We start from the raw sequence: 22730 nt of genomic DNA on the forward strand, positions 1-22730 counted from the left end.
CAAAGCATTAAACTTCATTTAGGGGAAACAGAAGTTAAGGGAAATAGTAAAGATACATTAGCTAAGGATTTGACTATTTAAAGTACCGTAAGTTTTGATGAACTCAGTTGTCATGTAGTTGTTTACACCAGTCTATGTCTGCAAATATGGGTATGTTATATCTGTTAAGTAATTATGCTCCTGGTAAAGTAAAACACATCTTTGTTTTTATTATTTAAAACACTGATTTACAAACAAAACATATTCACAGGCACAGACACTGTAAAATTGTATTTTACTCAGTTTAATTGACAAAACATTGATCTGGGATGTAACCCTGTAACTGTTCTCCATAAATCAATAGAATCAGTATTTATAGTGTCCTCAAAGAATCTGCTCCTTAAATGTAGATGCTGACAGACAAAGAGTGAATGTAATAAAAACAGGGGGGTTTGCCTATGGGAAGTAACAAACTGCATGCATTGCTAAACTCTGTATGAACTGGATAATGAGTTTCCTTCGCTTGCCCTCAGTCACCAAGGCACATGAGGCTTTCCATGACCTCACACTAATCTTGCTGCTGCCCCAAGTGATTCTGAATTACAGCCATCTTGATGTAAGGATAGCACAGGCAATAACATGGAAGACATAAATCAGGGTACTCAAGCTAATTTAGTGAGGTCTTTGAGTTGTAGCAGGGGATAGTTTCCAAAACAAAACAAGAGTATAAAGAATTTTGTTCTTCTTCACTTCAATATAGAAACAAAACAACCAAAATGGTTATAAAGTTGCCTAACTAAAACTTTAACTTTCTTTCCCTACTATACCAGTATCTTGACATGAAGGTTTTTCTTTAGCTTTCCTTTTTAAAGACGAATTGTATAGACAATGACCTATATGCACAGAAAAATATGCGACAATTACTTACATTTATGTTTTCTTCAAAAGATTAAAGATGAAAACATACAGTTTTCCAAATTATATCTCAATTGAAATCCTACTTCTCCTAAATCTAATCAATCAGAACTGCAACCTATGTATAGCTGTGGTATTAATGCACTCAGCTGTCTCTTTCCAGTTACTAGAAACCTTATTAAAAAGTATTTATTTTAATCTAGGTTGGGAACACTAGAAAGCTGGAATGTATATAAAACCTGAAGAAAAATGGCAGGAAAGGAGAGACACCAGCAGATACATTTGCATTGCAATTGTGACTACACTTTTTTGAGCGTTCATTTTTGACAAATATGGAGTTGAAAAACTTTCAGAATATTTTCCTGTGTTGGTGGATTGAAATTTCTCATGCTACAAATTTCTGAAAGGCTATGCTTGGAGATATTAAATATTTAACCACATAAATTCTGGGGTTTATATGTATTTTACAAGTGTATCATTGACAAATACTAGTCAATTATCACTACAACTTTCAAACTGTCTCATTTTTTAAGAGGGACCTTTTATAAAGCATCACTCAACGTTTTAAAAACATAAGAGTGCCATGAATGTATTTCTTATAGTGCACTAAAAGGTAAGACAATATTTTACAGTCAAGCTTATTTGAAGTCAAAGTTAGGCACACAGTACACATTGATCTCTCAAGGTTCAAACATACATGGTGTCTGTGACTACAGTACATGTATTACTGTATTAGGATAACAGCAGATAGCTGATACAGAAAGGCTTCCCTTTCCCTGTGCATTAGTTAAATGTATGTGTGTGTATATATATATATAACTTAAGAAAACAATAATGCCTTACATTCTGCTCAGACAACGAACACAGGATCTGTGGAAGAATGTCTCCCTTCACGACTGCCTCTGCCAGGGCATCGTTATAATTGGCAAGTCTCCCGAGAGCCAAAGCAGCAGTCTGTTGAATATTTGGGATGACATCCAGCAAAAGAGGTCTCAGCAAAGTCATTACACCTGAGTTATACCAAGAAGAGAAAAGCTCATTTGATAAGCAGACATTTTTCTAAACATTTGCCTTTATTCATAAAAACCTATTGAATTACTCTTCCAGGTAATAAGAGCTTGAAGGAAATCCAGGTGTTCCACTGAAATGAAGTTGGCACTTGGATAGCACTGCTGATGCATAGCAATGGTTCTGCCCATTTTTCATAGGTACAAAACACTTCTGAAATATAAAAAGTCACATGTAGAAATAAGCTACATTCAAATATCTATAAAATACAGATCTTAAAGGATATGCAAGAAAATAAGGTATTTTCAAACATACATAAAAAGCATGTGTTGAAGTATGCACAGGAAACTCCACCTGGAGGTCCTGGTGAGCTGACATTGGCATGTTGCTCATTCAGCATGCCAGCAGAACCTCTGTGTTAAATTACACCAAATTACATTTCATCTACTATAAACATTATTATTGTTATTATTAGACTGATTTATTTGGGGACCAATATCCATAATATATTACACTCCAGCTGAAGATTTTATCATGTTATTATTTATTATATGCTTTCACTTTTGAGTCCACAGTGTATCAGTTAACATGAAAGAACATGAAAGTCCATTCTCTAAGGTGGTCTTACAATACATACTTGAAATTATAGGTGGGGTGAGCAGCTGTGACATGAACCATTAGCAGTTACAGGCTAAGAAAGTCCTTACATGGATAAAAACCTGGCTAAAAATAGGAAGTGAGAGGAGTAAACTTTCCATTCTTGCAATAGGAGGGAGGAGGTCACTGTGCAGTTCTGCAGGCCTCCCTGCTGGGACATGTGCCACTCACTATACATCTATGATCTGGAACAGCACAGTGAGGTGAAATTTTGCTGTTTACCCAAGGTTATTCAAGGTAGTATCAGTGAGGAAAACTGTAAGGAACTAAAGTCTGAATGACTGGATAACAAAATGGCACACATACAGGAAATACAATCCTAATGGCACATATGCAGTGATGAACCCCAAACAGGTCACTACCACCCAGAAGAAAGATCTTGATGTTAGAACAGGCAGTTTCACAGAGGTACCAGCTCATTAATCAGAAGCAGAGAAGAAACTTTACCTACAGAAGTATCCAGAGTACTCAGGATTACTTGGAAAAGAAAAAAAGTCAAAGCAGGAACCATCACTATGTCACTGTATAAATCTATCCTATATTTAATACCCTCCCCTGGCAGTAGAACTGAAAAGGGTTCAGTGAAAGGTAACAAGGATGGTCAAAGATGAACGGTTTGTATGTAGAAGCTTTTCCTACAGTTAAGCTAAGCCCCTTCAATAAGAATATAAATGAGATACACCCTGTTACATAAAAACCACAATTCATAAGATCTGGGAAGTGAAAAGTTATTTGTATTACGATTCTTAAAAAGCGTTGTCCCTGTACCAGCCAGCTGCATGAATTAATACTTCTGAGCTCTATACTTCAGCTAGAAAGCAATGCTCTCTGAAGATGCAGAAGTGCTACAACAAAACACCAAACACTCAGGGCCACAGTCAGAAATCTCCATCTCAGTTCTTTCTACTACATTTGTTTGCTAACAAAAATAAAGATTTCACAGGTAACTGTGGCAGAAAGTAACATATCCCTTCTCAAGGCCTTGCATGGTTCTAAGCACCAAACACAGTATTTTGGTGCGACAGTCTCACAACAGTGGCATCACTGCCTAATGGCAAGTGGCACCCAGGTGTTGAACAGGGACACTATGACCAGGAAAACTAAGTGCTTTAGAGCAAGGAATAGTCCAAAGTGATGGAGGCTGTAACAAGTTACACCCGTAGCACACTTCTGCATAAAGGGACACTGAAATGAAAAATGTAAGCTGAGCAGCAGTGTAATTCTCACAGAGAACATTTAATTTACATTAGAAACAAATTGCTTCCAGCAAGAAGAAAATAGCCTAATAATCTATACATGGCTCCAAAAGGGTGGCAGGGGGGTAAAACTAACCATGGAGGCCATGCTGACCACTAATGAATTTGTTCTGGGAAGGTCAATACTCCAGACAGAAGCTGCACTGCCGTGAGAGGTATGACCACACTGGATGTTCACAATTCAAAATAACACAGACCTCAGGGGGGCATGCAGTAAAAGGAGAAAAGCAAAATGAAACTGTGATTTCGAATACCATTACAGAAACACCAAAAGTGGCTCTGTAACATGCATTAATTGAGCATGTACATGTAGAACCTATGGAAATAGGTCTGTAGTGTAACTGGCACCTGCTCGCACTTCTGTCAGTCGCTGGGAGCTGAAAGAGGCTGCCTATGTACCAAGACAAAAGCTTGATCCTCCAGTATTGTAACAATCAATACGAATTCATTTAGCACTTTGCAGAAATCACTACTCCAGAATGTGGTGATCATACTGACATCTTCTCACAAGCCCTCCCAAATAGCATGTATGGTCTTGTTAGCAGGTTATGCTTCATATCAAAATGCACCAAGTACTTTATTTGACACATTAAAACAAACGTGAGGTGGGGCCAACGCCACATATCACCTATAGTGAGCTATTGTCCAGCAAGTCACCTGAACATGGGAGGGCATTTTCTTGTCCTTCCCTCTAACATCAGTTGCATGGTCAATCAACTGCTGAAATTCCTAAGGAGACCTCCTGCTGTTCTGACTCTACTTACACTGAAGGTATTTCAGTAGAGCAGAAACAGTTAGAAGTAGTACACTTGTATTTAGTGTACAGATACTACAAAAACAAGATTATTTAATAAATAAAAAAGGGGGTGAGGAGGTAAAAAGTTAGTTTTACTGCTATAAGAAAGACTGTTAGAAGTGGTTAGGGGAGAGCAATAGGAGTGTTCTAACCCTAGAAAAGCCAACAGGATGACGGGTGAGACATTCAACTACGATGTGGCAGATGTTTGAGTTCTGGTGATGGTCTCAAACTGCAGTGACATTTAAACAGACTAGAATCACTTTACTCAGGAGGAACCCATGAGCTAGATCCAGACCACATGACAAGTTTCTGGCCTGCATGACATACCTAGACACCACAAAAATGTAAAACCACATTTAAGAAAGCTTACACACATATGTTTTGAGTTGTCCTAAATACAAGATTTATATAATATGCATTTTCAAGATTAGCTGATACAGATTTCACTTTTAGAATAAGCTAAAAAGCCTTGAGCCTGAAAATGCTTCTAAGCAGCAAGCCTCCCCATGACCAATACCACTCATTTCATGGTAATATAAACCATGTAGAGCTTGGTGATGACATTTAAGTGTCAGCACAAAACATTCTATTGCTAATTATTTTAGCTGATGAAACTGAAGGTGAGGAAAGAGATGAAAAATTAAATGGTAGTTACTGCTTGGAGAAAAGACACAAGATGCTAAAAACAGGGTCCAAAAAAAAACCTAACCAGTAAATGGATGGAAAAAGTTTAGAAATAATAGAAACTGTGCAGATCCTTAAGGAGACTATATTTTCCTAAATCGATGCCTGAATGTCAGAAAAGACAGTGAATAAATAGTTATCATGACAACAGCTTTGGAGGAACAAAAAAAACCCAAAACCAATAGCTTGTTACAAAAACAAAGCTTGTTACTACACAAGCCTTTTACTGACATCAAATTAACCAAGAATTGAGAGATGTGTATAGGCCTAGATTATGCTTGTGCCTGAATATAATTAAAAGCTTCTACCTCTGCTTCCCACCTTCCCTAAAACCAGTTTCTTTCTCTGCATCAAGATGCTGTCTATTATCTGACCCCTCTGCAAGACCAACTGCCTGAGTTTTCACCATTATAATGATTTTTACATCTTCAGCAAACTGAGTATTTCTTTCTTTACAGCACTTAGAAAAAATAATTAAATCTGAGAGTGTGAAAACAGCTACCCTAGAGACTATATGGTCTCCACTAAAACACCTACAGGAAAAACAAGATGTTCACTCTTCCTTCTGTCACTTTTGAAGATAGTGCTGGAAAGGACAGGCATGCCTGACACAGGAGGAGGCTTTCCTGTCCTGGGCCTAACCCAGCTCTTTCTCCGAGACACAGCTGGTTTTGGTGAGCTGCTCTATTTGATCTTTTCCTTTCTTTTGACTATCCTGTGTGCAGCAAAGTCTAACCCCCTTTTCCAAAGAGGTCCAAGCCAGGATTCCTACTGGCATTTTGAGTTAAATTCAAATATATTTAACATTGTCTTAGAGTAGGAAAATAGGTAAGAACCTTCCAACAACTTCCTTTTACTTCTACCATTCACTCAAGTGAACAGGACCATACAGAGCAGGGAGTAGTAGTGTCTTGCTGCTGAAACCTTTCGGAGAACTCTTTGGCCTTCTTCTAAATAAGCCTGTGGTGACAGAAGTGAGAAATTCATTAACTAACTCAAAGGCAACAATACAGAAACTAAACTACAAAATAAGGCACTTAGACCACTGGACTAGATTTGCTTTGGAAGAGTTCCCACTAGCAACTCAGAAACAGAGTAACAAAGAATTACTGCCAAATACCCTCTTGCATCACAGAAACTTGACTGACCTTGGGCAAGGAATGATTCCTCTTTCCGTCCTCAGTACCCCACTCAGATTTATTTCAAAGAAAGACACACTTTAGAAGCTGAATCACCCTTAACACACACTTCTGAAGTGGAGCTGCTGTGCACAGACCTGACGCGCTTCCTTTTAGCAAGCAAGTGCTGGCTGCTGCCTATCTGGAAAAAAAATCCACTCAAGGCAGTGGCAGGCTCCAAGTTTTTTCATTCCAAGTTCCAGTAGCCAAACAAAGAGTCACTATTCTGGAGATAGCAATCTTCATTGGTCATTTTGAGTTCTTGGGGAAAACCACCTGGAAGTCACACAGAATCACTCTATCCTCCTCCTCTTACTCTTGCCAAACCCTTGTCAAACATGAATAGTCACAAGTCAGAGAAACGTCACTCTACATTTGAAATTCTCTCCATGTCTGAACCTGAAGATGACCACTCCTATCCTCTTCTCCTTTAAAAACAAGATTTATTTCTGCTTTAAAATGTAAATGTGGAAAAAAGTGATTTTACCTAGTGTTGTCTCTGGACACACTTATCTTGAAGATGCTGTCCTTCTAATTTATGCTTTGGATCAAATACAATGTTGTCTTTTCATTTTTGTGTGCTACCTGTGACACTAAGAACATTCACCAAACTTACCATTAGCACTCAAACATTCATCGATCACCTTGATTCTTGACGGCTCCTGGTATCAAATTCAGCTGATTTAGCAAGGGAATAAAATGGAAATTCATTTCTGCCTCACCCCAACTCCTTATCTTCAGCTACCAACTACCCTTTCCCACAGGCAGCATAGCCGTGAGTTGTAAGCAGAAGACTTAAATTTCCCAGAAGAATAGCGAGAGAAAACTTTCACACTCCTTTTGACACAGCCTCTTCCTGAGATGATGCAGTATGCATGTCTCAAGTACATGCTCTGCAAGTGTGACTCACCCCGAGAAGGGACTCCTCACTGTGACAGTTCCATGCACAACACAACTACAATCAATCAAATATCAAAGGCAACATAAACACCACTTGGTAACAGAGACTCGGGGTAATCAAGTAATTCATACAGCAATTACCAGATGGGGTTGGACATAATGCAGATTCAGTTTGACAGTGGGACTGGAGACTTTTGGAAGGATAGAGGAGCAGCAAGTTGTTCCTCCTTACAAGATGATCTGGCGGATATTTTCCCAAGCACTGTTTCTGCATTAATGCAGCAGGACTAATCCTGTTCCAAGAGTACAGAGTTTCTGAAAATGTTCCTCATGGGACTAGTTAGTGGCCACCACACAATCCTTCACAGGCACACCAAAACCAGTGTGGTCACAAGGAGCTGCTTCTTTTTAATGACCACTTGCTAAGATGAGACTGAAGCTCCTAACAAATTAGGGCTTTGAAATTTTACCCAGAAATCTCTTCCAAACAGGCCAGGAGGTGGAGAAGAGGAGTAATTCTGGAGCAGTTGAGCTTTCAGTTGAGTTACAGTAAAAGCCAGGCCTCCAGCTTTAGCTACTTTTACCTTTTCTCTGTCATCTCTCTGGTACTTTCCGCTATATACAGCTTCCTTCTTCCTTTCATCACGCACCACCATGTCCTCAAGCCTTGGGAAAAGCCACTCTCCTCACTTGATCTACTATAGCTCCTTTTGCCTTTCATGCTACATTGCATACATCTCTCCCACTTCTCCCACTAAAGCTCAGCAAAGCTTTCAAATCAAAATTAAAATAATTACAAACAAATTTAAAAAAAAAGGCAGCATTCTTCACAAGACAGGATGCATAAACCCAAATGGTGAAAACTGGCTATATGGGGGCACTGGAGTCTGTCCATTCATATCCACTTGCAAGGTCCAGGTAGAGCAAGAACACAGATGCTTTATAGGAGCAGCTCTTTCTGCGCAGCTGACTCAGAAGCCATCCTCCCTACACACCCTGTGCTCCCAGCAGGTTTTCTACAAAGCACTGTCCTACCAGAGCACATTCTTCCATATAATTTAAAATACGGAATTACGTTCTGAAATCTGTTCCCAGAGTCTGATCCTCCTTACCCAGGGCCAAGTGTCCAACTGCCATGCTCAAAATAGATACACTTACAATATGGAAGAGAGGTTGAGAAAAGCATGAGCAAAAAGACTCAGTGTAGTTGGATGAGGGAAATAAATTTGAACCATCTTGTCTCAAAAATATCAACTCCTCAAACCACTGTAAAGATTTGGAAATACAGCTTTTAAAACCTGTGACCAATAGAATAGCTGTGAAGCTGGGGGAGAACCAATGCTCGAAACATCACCTGCATAAAACCAGACCATGAAGTAGGTAAATCTGCCATGCCACCAGGGTTTGTGGTGGAGCCCTGCCCCAGGATGTACCCTCTTGCCAAGACAGATTGTGAAGAACAGAAACAAGAGAAGATGCCCAGAGGTAAAAGAGGAGGAGAGGACTCAGTCCTGAAACATAGCTTGCTATGCTGGGGTGCAAGGCCTTAAAAGTAGCTTCACACCAGGCAGAAAGGAAAGCAGACCTTGGCTCAGGGCTGTGAGCTGACAGAATGGGAGGAAAGGTGGAATAGATTCACTGGGAAAGGGTCTTCCTTTACACTGACATTCTGGAGCTTTCCTAGAGCCCTGCCTTAAGTAGGTAAGGCAGAGGAACAGAAGTTGAAGTTATCTGCCCAAGATGATAAAGACACCCCAGCAGCAATGAGAAATGAACACAGTTAAGGTCCCATTGTGATACACAGGCTGCTAGACCCCACAGCTCCAAGTTTCTTTTCCCATGTTCAAGACTCAGCTTTCCCTATGACTTCCACAGTCATTATACTTAAAAATGTGATCAGCCCAAAGAAAGAGGTTAAAGAGACAAAGTCAAAAGCTAAGCTCCAACACTAAACTGCTTTATTCCCAATAGTATCCTTAAATAACTTACAAATTAAAAGCAACAAGCCTATCACAAGTTCTAATGCAAAATAAAAACCTAGTTCATACTATGAGAAAATACAAAAATGAACATACAGAAGTAATTCAAGTCTTCTTCTGATACATTTATTAATGCTGAATTGTAAATGCCTTTAAAAAAATATCAAAACAAAATGCTAGTTCAAAGGATTTATTATTTACAGAGTGTTGCACTTCACAATGCAGAAGAATAAAGAATTAGGCCCCCAGTGACTTCCACTCTTAGAAATCTATTGGAACCAGCCAGATTTTCTCCTGCATCTTCTACAAGACAGAAAGCTGACTAAATCTCAGTGCAAGAAAGAGAGCTCAAGTTCATTTGCCATTATAATTGAAAATAGTCTGTTTCTATGCTTTTAAATTTCAGCAGAGTGAGGGGGTGTGGAGCTCAATAATGCATTCTAGTACCAAACTTTATAAGCTCTAGCTGCCAAATGAATATACTTATTTTTAAAGACTATGTTTAAAACCATTACTATCAAAGCAGCTTCTCCCATTAGTCAGCAGCTCTCCAGAAATGAGATTTGATTGTCTGTCTTTGTTCCAAATCTGTATTTACTAAACAGAAAAACTTCAGGAGTTTTGGAGATTTATTTTTTTAAGTACCCATTAATTAGACATTCAAACAACAAACCCTGTGATGATTATTCGTGGTAGTATTCCACCATAAAGAACAACCGAACCACGGAGCTGGAAAACACCCGGGAATGAGTTCTGACAAAGGAATTTCTCTGATCATTCCTTGCACTTCCCTGCCACCAGAAAGCTGTTGAGCTCCTAGGCACAGACCCCCCAGGACATTCCTCAGCAGAAAGCATCAGTGCCCTGTAAATGTGTCAAAGCCCAGGGCCAGATTCCAGTTCCCTGGTTACAACCACTTATAAGGGGATTTCTGCTCAGTGGGAAAAGCAGTTCCAGAGCTTGATGAGATAAAGAAGCTTCAGAAGAGAGATGCTCTGGGAAAAGGTGGGCTTCTTGTTGGCCCTCTCTGACCTTCTTTCTAGCTTATCAGTTCCCCCTCCTTACAGGTCACATATAGGAGTCTCCACAATAATGGTACCTCAAAGTTTCTCAACAGCATAAGAAACTTCCACCTCTGATCCTGGCCACTTGCTCCCCTTCATGTTGCCATCTCCTGATTTGAAACAATACCACTGCTTGTACCTGGTTCAATACCACAGAAGCAGGGCTTACACTGTAGTAAAGAATTATTTTTTTTAAATACACTTCCATCTTTCATGATGTTAGCATGGTGTCCAGAGGCACCTCCACAAAGCACAGGGTCTCAAACTAGTATTTACTTTTTAGTAAATACTAGTATTTACTATCAAAAGGACTTCTATAAATGTGACCAAACACTTGATTCCTTGAGCACTGAACTCTCACTGCTATCAGTCTGAATCTCAGATATTCCAGGAATATAAACTGAGGCAAGTAATACAACAGTACAGTATATTTTAAGGGTTCAATTTTGTTTAAATTCAAGCCACTGTAATCTTGCCTTCTGCTCCAGCCAGAAGAAGACTAAATCCTGACAACCTCTGAGATCTAACCAAAGAACCCAGCAAAGTGCCACTAACTCCTACAGCTAACAGAAAATGACAGCAGGCAGACTTTCTGCATCTTCTTAAAACAGCAGTCTTCCTAAGGGATACCTAACTTTCTTTACCAGAAGAAGAAACAAGCCCCCAACCCTTTTATATATGGATCTATACAGAGACATGTGTATAGACAGACATACTTCTTTCTCAAATCATTGCTCCAGAGCTCACTGGATCAAGACCACAAAAGGCATGCCAGTAACCTGCTAGACAGCAATGTCTTGAAATATTTGGTTAAGTGCTTAAAAAAAATACCATCAAATGAGGTTTTATTTGGTAGGGGATTTTAAAAGCCACTTAATAACATTTAATTAGGAGGAGGTTTTAAAACCTGTATCTAGAAAAGGTCAAAAACTAACAGCCATCATGAATCAATTTTAAAGGCACAGGTTGGGGAAGACACTAAAATATTTGTGGGCCTCAAGCATTCAAATAAATTGTAATAGGAAAGGCTGGAAAATGCAGACATTCTTCACTAACATCTGAAAAACTAAAGCCTACAAAAAAGCAGATCAATACCAGAACGACCCAAGAAGGATGGCAACCTACACAAATGCACATTCCCACATTACTACCCCAGAGCCTGATCCTTGTACAGTTAACCTTCAAACCAACACCAGCTGTGCCCAAAAGAAAGTTTCAGGCCTCTGAACTGATGATTTCTTCTGTACAAACAATAAATCAGTTCTGAGATGGACCTACCAACCAGATTACATCAAATAATTATTTTAAGAAGAAATACAATGTAATTAAAGTTAGCTTGGCACTTTGCTTGCTTTTTTAAAGTAAGAGACTTTCTGCGTTTTTAAAAACTCTGAAGCTAAGAAGCCTGCCTAAATGGGATCTCTGTCAGTAGCTAAAACCAGAACTGTTAACGGACACAGAGGGACCTCTTCTTACAAATGAGGCATAAATTATTCCTATGGCCAAGATGTCCCTTTGGTAAACAGAGCTCATTTGTATAAGCTAAAGAAGGGGCATTAACTCACTAAAAAATACCAAGAGATACAGGCTAATGCAAGAGGCCTGGTGTCAACATGTCACTCCCATAATCAAAGCAAATGTTTCTTTAACAAGAATTTAAGTAGCAGATTTTCAATGAAACCATTTTAATAAAGAGCTGTAAATACAACAACAAAAAGTTGAAAGTATTTACACGATTTCATTTCTTTCGTTTGTTTGTTTGATCCCATTGTATCTCAGAAAAGACTGACAGCTTTACTAGATTTGGGAAACAAGAATTAAAAACAAAATCAAGACAAACCAAAACATAATCAATTCATGAATACCATATGGTAAAACAACTACTGATTTACAACACTTTTTCAAACTGTCTTTCAGGTAATCAATTACTGAGCACTTCTTTTTTCTCTTTAAAGCTCAGGAACGTTGGCCAAGCAGAGTGGGTCTGCCAGATGCCAGCAGCACAACAGCTGGTAGAATTGCTCCCGCAGCTCCTGTTTCTAAAAATGCTCAATTTGGTTCACGACATCCCACGACAGCAATATAACAAAAGCGGCTCCCTTTTTCAACCGAGCTAATCTGCTGGCGAAAAGTACTGAAGAATTCAGGAACAACTTATAAAGCCAGTATAAAACCAGTTACTTCTAAAGCAAGCTTTCCTAGGCAATTTGTGGTGGCTTCACCGGGAATTCCGTTTTCTACGCTTCACGTAAAGCTGTATTGGAAGCACAAGAAAGTACATCAAGTGGGTTATACGGAGAAAATGTCCCTGAAACAGAAATAAGTTATGAGATCACAGCCAGAGACATCAAGCTCAGAAACACAGAACAGAAAACACAGACATAACTCCGCACACACAAGCGGGACTAGCCGCGCTCGCAGCTGGCGGACGAGCCTAACGTAACCTCCCCACGGCGCCGCAGGGGATTCAGCAAGCCTAGCCTCGCACCGCGGAGCAGGGGAACAGCCAAATCCTATTGGGAACAAACCTCTGGAAAACTAAGCAGCCAGCCGGCGGGGGGGGGGAAGAGAAGAAGGGGAAAGAAAACCAGTGACTCGCTCCGGACAGCCCCGCAGTCCCAGGGCAGCCCCTGCCCCGCTCGTCTTTCCCCGCCGTCGAGCGTTACGCAGCGGCGCCGGGACGCGGAAGCCGGCTTTCGGGTGCTGAAAAGGAAGGGGAGCGGGCGCGTACCTGCATCTTGGAGGGTGTCGATGTACTGCGGCCGGGCGGCGAACTCGGCCACCGCCTGCACGAACTGCATCCGGGCGCGCTGGTACTGCTCGAAAACTGCGGGCGGCAACCCCGGGGCACCGGGTTAGCTGCCGCCCCGCCAGCCCCGGTCCAGCCCCGGCCCCGCCGCCCCGGCCTACCTTGCAGGACCTGCCTCTGGCTCATGGCGGCAGCGGCACAGCAGGCTACGCACCCGCGGACGGCCGCACTCTGTGTACCCGTTGTCCTGGCAACCGGGCGGAAGCCGAGCGGAGGGGGGGGAGGCGGGACCGCGGCCACGCCGCCAGTGACGTCAGCGCGCCCGCCCGCCGCGTGCAGCCCCGACAGCGCTCCGCGGCCGCGCAGCCTTGCGCGTACCGGTAGTGTTTGTGCGGCTGGTGAGGTGCAACACCCGTGTGTTAAACATAGGGGCGCGGGTGTTTGCGGCGGGAAGATTTCGGCCGCTGTGGCACACCCGACCGGCGGGTGCACACGCCGCGACGGACACGGCGTCCGTCACATGAGAACATGTGCAGGAGCCGCTGCTCCTACGGGAGCGCAGCGAGGAAAGAGACGGACACAGGACGGGCAGCGCCCGCGGGAAGGGGCTGAGGACGGGACAGGGCTGACATCCGCGCAGGACCTCACCCCCCACGACTTGCCGCTGCTGTATCTCCGCGTCCCGGCAACGCGGAGCAGGAGGGGACTGGCGTCAGGACTGGGGCCTGGTCGCCCCCGATGGTATCAAGGAGTGGCGCCGCGGCAGCCCAACCGGTGCGCCTCCCCGGGACAGGGTCCGAGGGGGTCCCCGCTGCCCGGCAGGCCCTGCGCAGGCAGCCGCTCGTCGGACCTCGGCGCCGCGATACTCCGCGGTCCCGATAGCTGCCTTGTCCCGCTCCGCTGCTGCGCAGCTCGCCAAGGGAGGGGCGGGAAAGCCCCGTTGTCCTAGCTGTCTCACGCCGGGGTCCCCCAGCCCGGCTCCTGCTCCCCCTCCGACCCCTCGGTGAGGGAGAAATAATAAAAAAGGAGGAGAAAATAAAACTAAGTGCATCCGCTGCGCTCCCGGGGCTGCCCCCTCCGCACGTAGCCTCCGTATTTATTCCTCGGGGAGGGGAGCCATTGATTTTAATTTTTCCTTTCTGTTTTTCTTCCTCTTTTTCTCTCCCTTTGTCTCTTTCTCTCTTTTTGTCTTTCTGTGTCTCTTTCTCTCCTTTCCCTCTCTCTGTTTCTTTCCACCCCTGAGATTCTCCCTCGGGAATCCCCAATATTACATTATGCCGCCGCTCCGGCCCACGCCGGAGTTTTTTGCGCCGCACGGGGAATAAACGCACCACGCGGAGCCTCCGCGGAGCGCAGCGGGGGAACCCATGGGCTGCAGCTGCGGTGCAAGTGCCGCGGAGAAGCCGAGGCCCCGCTGGAGGAGATGGCGTAGCTCGACCTGTGCCCCACGCATCCATCCGCGCAGCGCCGGGAGGTCTTTTTTGCTCTGCCTGCGGAGGGGTAGCGGCACGGTGGGGCTGCCCAGCAGCAGCCGCCCCCTGGCTTTGCCAAGCACAGGTACTGGCGGCTCCTTTGCACCACAGCAGGATTTTGTACTACGGTTTTCTTCATCAGAGCATCATTCTGGCAGATAAGCCAGGCACTGCCTTCCTCTGTCCCCACCTTGGTACCTCCCTCTGCGAGGACAATTTACGAATAATTCCCTTCACAACCGGTCGGCCAAGGCGTGGTTTATGTATGGGTAAACCCAACCCTGGAGGTCTGTTTGGCAACTGATGCAAACGGTGGGACTGAAAAATGAAATCAGGGTGGTCAGGATTTTAATGAAAATAGACTCTCAATCTCCTCCAGTATCTTTTGAGAGCGATTCCCAAGAAGCGGGTATTTGTGAATGAAGTTACTGCTTAGGTCTGCTATAGATCAGGCTGCTCAGAAGGAAACCCAGAGTTACTATTCAAGAAAAGAATGTCCCCTTCTGGATCCACACTCCACCGCACAGTGGCTTCAGGATTTCACAGGCTGCTATTTTGTTCTGCAAAGCTCCAAATGTACAAAATCAGGTGGCTGATACTATACACACGTATTATTTCATAGGCAGTACAAAGTTCTGTCTCACACCTTAAAGCTGAAAGGCTGAAGTTACTTCAGACGCACTTTAAAAGTTTGTGAAAGTATAAGAAGGACGCCTAATTTTAGTAAATCACCTCCGGGGATCCTCAGCTGAGGAGAGGGGGGGTTAACCCAAACAGTACCGGGGAATGAAGTGAGCCATGTGTTTCCAGGAGTATTTAATGCGGGGAAAAAACCTCTCTTTGAGGAAACAAACCAGGCAGGCGATGTGCCGTTCTTTACAAATAAATGAGACAAATTAAATCAGGTTGGTGAGAAGGTCGGTTGCCACAGAAAATATTTTGGGAAATTATCACCATGTGTATTTGGGAAGGGAACAGCTGTTAAACACATTTCTTTATACTTATTTCTGTTCTTAAGTTAAATAAAAAAATAAACAAACGGTGATGAATTACTTCCAGAGTTTTGGGGGTTTTAAAAAAGCAGATGTGTCGATTACAGATAAATTGATTTATCTGTCTCATTAAGTCTAATATTCCCATAAGTGAAACAACAAAACGCACCCTGAGTACCTCCAAAACTTGCTGTCACATTTCGTTGCTTGATACTGAGGTTCTGTTCACATGGTTAATAATAATAATAGGGAATAAAGAGCATGCAAATGCGGTCTACAGAAATGTCACCGGTTCTCGCAAAAGTACTGAAGACGGAAAATCATTTATGGAAATGACGTACTTGCGAGACTTCATTGCCCGCTGCTGGGGTGCTCATTAGTAGGAAACTTGTATCCTCAGGCGGGTGGTGTTAGTAACGACCGCGTTACTGCACACGTCAGCTTAAAAAATAAACCGGAGACTAGAGGATTAGGCAACAATTATCCAAATTAATAACGTGCCTTCGCTTTCTGGTGGGTGTTCTTTAATCTCAGCCTTTGATTCACACGGAAATACGCTCGTAACGGGCGGGAAAACATCACTGTCCCCAAGTCGGTAAAGGGCGAAGTTACTCCTCGAGTTTTTTTGGGGGGTGAGGAGTGCCCGGGGGCTTCCCACGGGCTGTCCTGGCTTGGTCCGGCCCCGCGGATCAAGGCAACAGGTGGCTCTGTTGCCTGGGGCAGCCCCCGGCGGGAAGGGCGCTGGGTGGCAGGGTCAGGGCCCCCCCGACGGCTCATGCCCCGCCGCATCCCACAGCCAAGCCGTGGCCGCTCCTCTGCTGCTAGAAGCTCCGCGATGCCAGTCAAAAGGTGAGGTCATTCCGCGTCTTGGCGTGGCGGCTTCCACACCGGCTGCGAATCCCCGCCGGGAGAGCCCGTCGGTGCTGGGGGACAGCCGGGCTGGAGCCCCCTGACCGCCCCCCGTGCCCATCGGCACGGCGCTGGGGCGGCTAATCTGCCCCTGGAGGGTCTCCTTCGCTTGCAACAAGCCTGGCAAATTGTCCAAGGCTTGGAGCAGGTATTTACAGGGTTACCGAAATTAGGGGTTTAATCCGGTGCTTCCAGGACGGAGCGCGTTTGGTGGGAAGAGCAACGCGCGAACTCCTCTGCTGGCTCCGCGGCTCGGAGGCGAAAGCACCAGCCTGCTGGAAGAGGGGAGGTGAAGTGTGGAGAGGTTAGTGGAAGTGAATGGGATGCGGGAACCGAAGTGCTATCTCAAAGGGAGTGTACTGAAGGAGGGATCTCCAGCTCCGCATATAGCCCCTACTGTTGTGTATGAATCCTTAAATAATTTAATTTTAAAATTTCAGTTCGTCTTTGCCACTACCTGATTTTAGCGAAAGTTCTGTCAGAGGGACCGAGCAGTAGAGCGTCCCCTTTCCTGGTCCTTGATTTTTTGCTCTGGGTTCCAGCGGCTCACTCTGTTGTGGGGTCCCCTTTCCAGAGCTTCGGTAGTGAGTTTAGTTTGTGAAACTTTCCTATAGAATAAATTAGTTTAGGAACGTCGAGGCACTTCAAACGCGCTAGAAAGAGGGCTTCTTCTTCACTTCAGAAATCTGTAACTGTAAGCATGCAAACGGTAGAGACTTGGCTGGTGGAGATTTGGTGTGTCGCCATTGCACTAGGCAAAGGTAGAACAAAAATTATAAGGGATCAATGACGTGGAAAAGGGCAAAACGTTTCAGGTTGACTTGTAGGATGGGACCAGGAAATATGAGCTGATAGTGCTGAGCCCTTTTTACCACGTGCATATGGTTACACCTCTGGTTTCCTACGGAGCTGTCAGCGCTTGTGCAGTGCCATTAAGAAAAATAAATAAATAAATAGACAAATATTTTTGGGACGTTCCAAAACTGAAACCCGGAGCTTAATTTATTCTGGGCACTTGAAAGGAACGAGGTCTTCCTTTGTGTCTGCTGCTCCGGGGGAGTGTGTGTGTCGGCTTGGCGCTGAACGCTGCCCACATCTACATATATAAACCCAGCAGCGCTCTCCCCCCGCGGCGGCAGGATTGCGGGCGCTGGTAGCTCACAACAATGCTGCCAGACAATGCGAAGTACGCGGAGCCTGCGCGGCCGCGGCGAACGGAGAGCTGGAGCTGTCCAGTGTTTAGCTCTTGATAGAGAAGGACCCAATGGGCGCACACTGCCCGACGGAGCCGCGGCCGCCCCGTCCTCCCGCCCCGTCATTGTCCCCGGCTGCGGCGGCTGGAGGGGTGGGGACACGCCGCAGCCAGAGGACGGTCCCCGCTCTGCAGAAGAAGGTGTAACGAGAGGCACTGGCAGCAGAAAAGGCTGCAAATCGCTGTCGTGTGGTTGCTATTAGCAACAAATCAGCTGAACAGCCTGCAAACCCCGAGCACCTAGGGCGGAGGTGGCAGGGAAAGCGCCGGGGCCGGGGAGGCAGGGGCCGGCGGGCACTCTCACAGGGGGACCTCTCCTGAATTCCTGGGCTGCCTCCTGGGGGGCGGCCGGGCAAGGGCTGGGCAAGGGTGGGCGCTGCTGCCACCGCCGCGCACGGCGCTCCCGGAGAGGGGAAAGGCAGCCCACGTAAAACAGACAAAATGGCAGCCCGTGGCTTGTAGGCATCCCTCTCGGCGCCGAGCGCCTGCCTCGCCTCCGCCGGCCCCCGCTGCTGCCAGCTCCGCCGTGCCTCGGGGCTCTCCCTGCCCGCCCGCTGTCCCCCGAGGATCCAGGCGCAGCCCTTCGCCCTCCGTAACCAGCCCACCCAGCCTAGAGACCAAACCCCATCCCTCTGGATGGGACACGTCCCGGCCGACGGCACCAGAGCACACGGTGGCCGGCCGGGCGGCTGCTCCGTGCCCTGCTCAGCCCAGCACTGCCCGCGGGCTGCTGGCTCCGGGAACCCGCAGAGAGTGCGCACAAGCCCAGCACCCCGCGCATCGAGAGCTGCCTCTCAGGGGAGTCACTCACTGATCACCCCAACACGTTGACTATGCCGACACCTCCCCTTGCAGCACAGCTTTCCCGTTGATTTGGGTTTTTTTTTTTTTGTTTTGGTTGGGTTTGGTGTTTGGGGATTTTTTATCGTATTTCCCATTTGAAGTTTTGGGGTTGTGTGTACAAGGCAGTTTTGGGGTATTTTTTGTTTTATTTGTGGGGGTGTTCTTTTTCTTTTTTTTTGTGTGTGTATTTTTATTTAGGATCAGTCCATTTCAGAGGCCTCCAACAACCGCAGGATCTTTGGCACAACGCCGTTGTCTCACAGATCAGAGAATGCCTCGTCGACGAGGCACTTCTCGAGCATCCCCAGCACATGCTGAGGGAGGAGTGAGCAAGGGCCGCCTAGAAGCTCCGCTCTTCGCGGAGGCCCCGGGATGCGGGGCGGCACCTCCCAACCTCGGCCTCTGCCGCCGGAGATGCGGTGTGCGAAAGACACCGGCGGCCGGAGCCCGGCGCCGGGCAAGGAGGGAGAAGGGGCGCGGGCCGCCTCCGCTGCTATAAAAGTGCCTCCCCGCCACCGGGAGACCTCAACCGGCCTCTCCCTGGGGAATATTCTCCAGCCACACCGTTGAGAGCACCGGCGCGGAGAACGCATCTGCCTTTCCCCGGCAATGGGGAACATGCAGCCCTTTGTCTGTCTAGACGAGGTGCGATATTCCACTGCGTGCCACGAAAATACAGGAGCCAAATGGCTACCGCGGCCCTGCCACTTCTCCGGACGGGGGGGTTGAGGGTGTAGGAGTGCCCCTGGGCCCCGCCATGCCCAGAGGAGAGGCTGCGGCTGGCCAGCCTCAGAGGGAGGCCGCAGGGCGGGCGGGGACATGGAATTGCAGCGCCCCGCAGCTGGACCGGGAATGCCGGAAAATCACGTCCCTGTACCCCCTTCCCGTTGCGCACATCCCCAAATATCCGGGCTCGATGCAGCACCCACCCCAGGGGCAGGATGGGGGAGGGAAAGCAGATGGGAGAGCAGGACGGTGCAGCTACGGCAGCTACGCCTCGGCGGAGGGCGGTGGCAGCCGGGCGTGCACCCAGCCGGGCGTGCCCGCCTCCCCCCTGCCCGGCCCGGCCCGGCCCGACCCGGCGGCGAAGAGGGGCGCCGCACCCGGCTGCGACTTCCGTTGTTGGCGGAGGCCGCTGGGGCAGCGCAGCGCGGGGGGCACGGACCGGCGCTGCGCGGTGCAGTGCGGAGCGCACAGGGGGTCCCTGCGCGCCGCCAGATTCGAACGGGGTGCGCGGGGAAGTTCCGCGGGCGCGAGGCGGGAGAGCTGCGCAGGCGCAAGATGGCCTCTGCCCGGGCGGCGGCGGGGGGCGCGGAGCCGGGTCGGTGGTGGAGCGGTCCGCGGGGGCCACCGGCGGGGAGCAGGCCCGGTCCGTGGCTCCGGCGGGGCCGAGCGGCACGGTTCCGCGCCTCCCTGCTCCCCGCTGGTGGGCAGCGCGCAGAGAAGCGCGGTCGTACCGCAGCTCCCCCCCGGCCTTCCGCGGGAGGGGGCAGCCCCACGTCCCGCCGGCGAGGCCCCTCGCACCCCGGAGCCACTGCCTCCGCCCCGGCGTCGCCACTCGCGGCCTTTCCTCGGACGCTGCTACCCTGCCCGGTGTGCCCGCGGCTCCGCAGTAGCGCCCGGGAGTGGAAATCCTGTTCCCTGCCCACCCCCGGCCGGGAAAACCTCCGTTTTCCACGGGAATTACGTGTCCTTCGTGCTTCACCCGTTACCGACCTTTTTTCAGTTTTTTTAAAATCCTGTATCATCACTGTCAAATAAACACCAAATGTCCCATCCCCAAAACTGCTGAGACCGAAAGTTGCCCCAGTCCCCGCCGGGCTTCAGTGGTTTTTCTGTTGTCCTGGTGGGACTCCTCTGCTCCTCGGTTAGTCTTGGGGAAAGGGAGTGAAGGAGCCGGAGGTGGAAAAAAGTTCTCGCTGCCAGAACCCTTGAGATTCTTGAATTAATAGAGCACAAAGCGGCCGTGGCTCGGAGCTCTCGGACTGGGACAACGACTTTGAACCGGAGAGAGCGGAGACCCGCGGCCCCGCGGGCAGGAGGGCAGGTTCTTCTCAAGGCGTCCTCTTGATAGGAGACTGGCAGAAAGCACGAAAAAGAAACTGTTCATAGTAAAATAAAGGAAATCCGTTTCAAGTACCCGGAGTAGAAGCAAGAACGTTAAAAATTAACAGCGGAAACAGGAAACACTTATCTGAGTAAACACTGTCTCAGAATTTCACCGTCTTAAAACCGGGAGGGCGCAAGGTGCTCCCCGGGGCCGCAGCCTCCCGCCTGCCCCGGCGGTACCTGCCCGTCCCGCGCCGCACCGGGTCTGGGAACCGGAGCCGGGCACGGCGAGTAAACCGATCCCCGCGAACCGGTTTTGTGGCAAAGATCGGAACTGCAGGAGTTCCTGCGTGGTGAGAGATGAACAGTCCACAAGTGATGTGTGGAAGGCAGGAGTACAGCTCCCTGCCACCGGGGCGAGGGGACCGGGCAGTCCGGGACCGCGGCGAGGAAGAAAACGGATGACAGAGGTGGAAAACAAGAGGTTTGACCTGGTACCGACGCAGGGAGGACTTTCTTTGGCCGCGCTTTGAAAATACCCTGCGAAACGGGTGAATCCTGGGCAGCTGCCCGGCGGAGGAGGAGGTGACCGGCGGGACGCCCTCGGCAGCCGGGGGAAAGACCCGCAGCATCACTCCCGCTGGAGGACGCCTGCCGCTCGCTGTGCCTCTGCCTTCGGGTTTCATTGCCCCCGTCATTAGCAGAAAACCGGAGAACGTCGCCTTCGGGTTGAGCTCCCCGTAGACCGCCCGGTGCTGCCGGGCCCCCGGCGCCGCTGCGAGCGCCTCCTTTGCCCCGTCCCCTGCCCGCGGGACGCCGCGGGCGTCCGGTTGGTCCCCAGCGGTGCCCTCCCACCGGCACCGGCCTGCTGCGAGGCGGTGTCAGAGGTTGTTCTGAGCAGCGCCAGGGGACAGACAGCTCGGGTTGGCCCCCTTGTCCTGCTCCTTCTCGTTCTCTTCCTGCACATCTCCGCAGTCCTCTTGTCTCTGCCCGCCTTCTCCCGGAACCCGAGCAGCTCTTCACTCTCTCTCTCCTTCCCTTTCCCCGGGGCTGGATCGTTATCGCCTCTCCCCCGTCCCGGCCCTACACAAAGCGCTGCTTGGAGCTGCGGGCACCTCAACCAGGGCGGAAAACTGGGTCGGACGAGATAGAAACACATAATTTTCCAGCGGACACAGCCCGCCCCCGACTCTATCTTTGATCAGATGGCTTGTTGAAAAGCTCAGAGAAACGCAGCAGAACTCGGCTTTATCTCCCGATCTATAGAAATACAACGTCGGATAATGGAAAAGTTCTTCTTACGTATACTGAGCTGAGAATTCTTTCCAAATAGAGAGGATTTCCGTATATTTGTGAGGGAACCCGTTGGCTGTGAAGCTGCAAAGGAAAACCCTGTGAAACCGGGGAGGTTGAGAGCGTAGCTCCCAAGTAGAACATCAAGATGCTGTCTTTAATCGTCCTCCCGATTGTGCTTAGCAATACACACGCATCGCAGTGCCATCTGCCCAGGGTCAGCAGCAAAACAAAAGTTTCACATGGCAGCACAAATGTCCTTGGTGGCTCCTGCAGCCCGGCGAGAGCTACTGAAAGAGTTTGGTCTTTTTCGGATGGGAGATGTCAGAGTGGGAGATGGTAAAATTGCTGTAAGAACTCAATAAACCTCGAAGGGAATTTTCAAAGTCCCCTTTCATTGCTTTATGCTTCAAGGACACTCTACAAAGACCGATAATAGTTCCATTTTGATGCTAAAAGTTGTGATTATCAGCTACTTCAAGTACAAATAACCTCGATTTGATCAATGTGCTAACATATAAGCCTCTGCTGCAGGCTCAGGGCTTGTCTTTGGGTGAACTAATTCAATCAGTACAGCGTGATTAACCCATATAGTTGAAGGAATACTGCCAAGGTAGACATGGAGAGACATATCTTTACATTAAGACTTATTTAGTTCCACTGAGGCTTTAAGAGAAACCCAGAGCACCATAAGAACATGGCACTTGCCATCATAAAAATCACATTCTTCCCTTCCAAGGCAGTGCAGTTTA

The 22730-nt window shown here is 47.7% G+C and overlaps 1 protein-coding gene across 2 annotated transcripts in view; it reads right to left on the reverse strand.

Moving 5' to 3' along the window:
• SPAG6 (sperm associated antigen 6) overlaps positions 1-13357 on the reverse strand; it is a 34862-nt gene extending 21505 nt beyond the window's left edge. For both annotated transcript variants that reach the window (XM_005152969.3, XM_013130004.3), the window contains exons 1-3: positions 13330-13357; positions 13151-13246; positions 1738-1904 (exon numbers count right to left, since the gene is read on the reverse strand). In XM_005152969.3, coding sequence (XP_005153026.1) covers positions 1738-1904; positions 13151-13246; positions 13330-13354 — 288 coding nt within the window. In that variant the 5' untranslated portion in view covers positions 13355-13357. The remainder of the gene's footprint in view (positions 1-1737; positions 1905-13150; positions 13247-13329) is intronic.
• Positions 13358-22730: the final 9373 nt, after the last annotated feature.

This window comes from Melopsittacus undulatus, chromosome 1 (genome assembly GCF_012275295.1).
Source record: "Melopsittacus undulatus isolate bMelUnd1 chromosome 1, bMelUnd1.mat.Z, whole genome shotgun sequence".
Taxonomy (NCBI): Eukaryota; Metazoa; Chordata; class Aves; order Psittaciformes; family Psittaculidae; genus Melopsittacus; species Melopsittacus undulatus.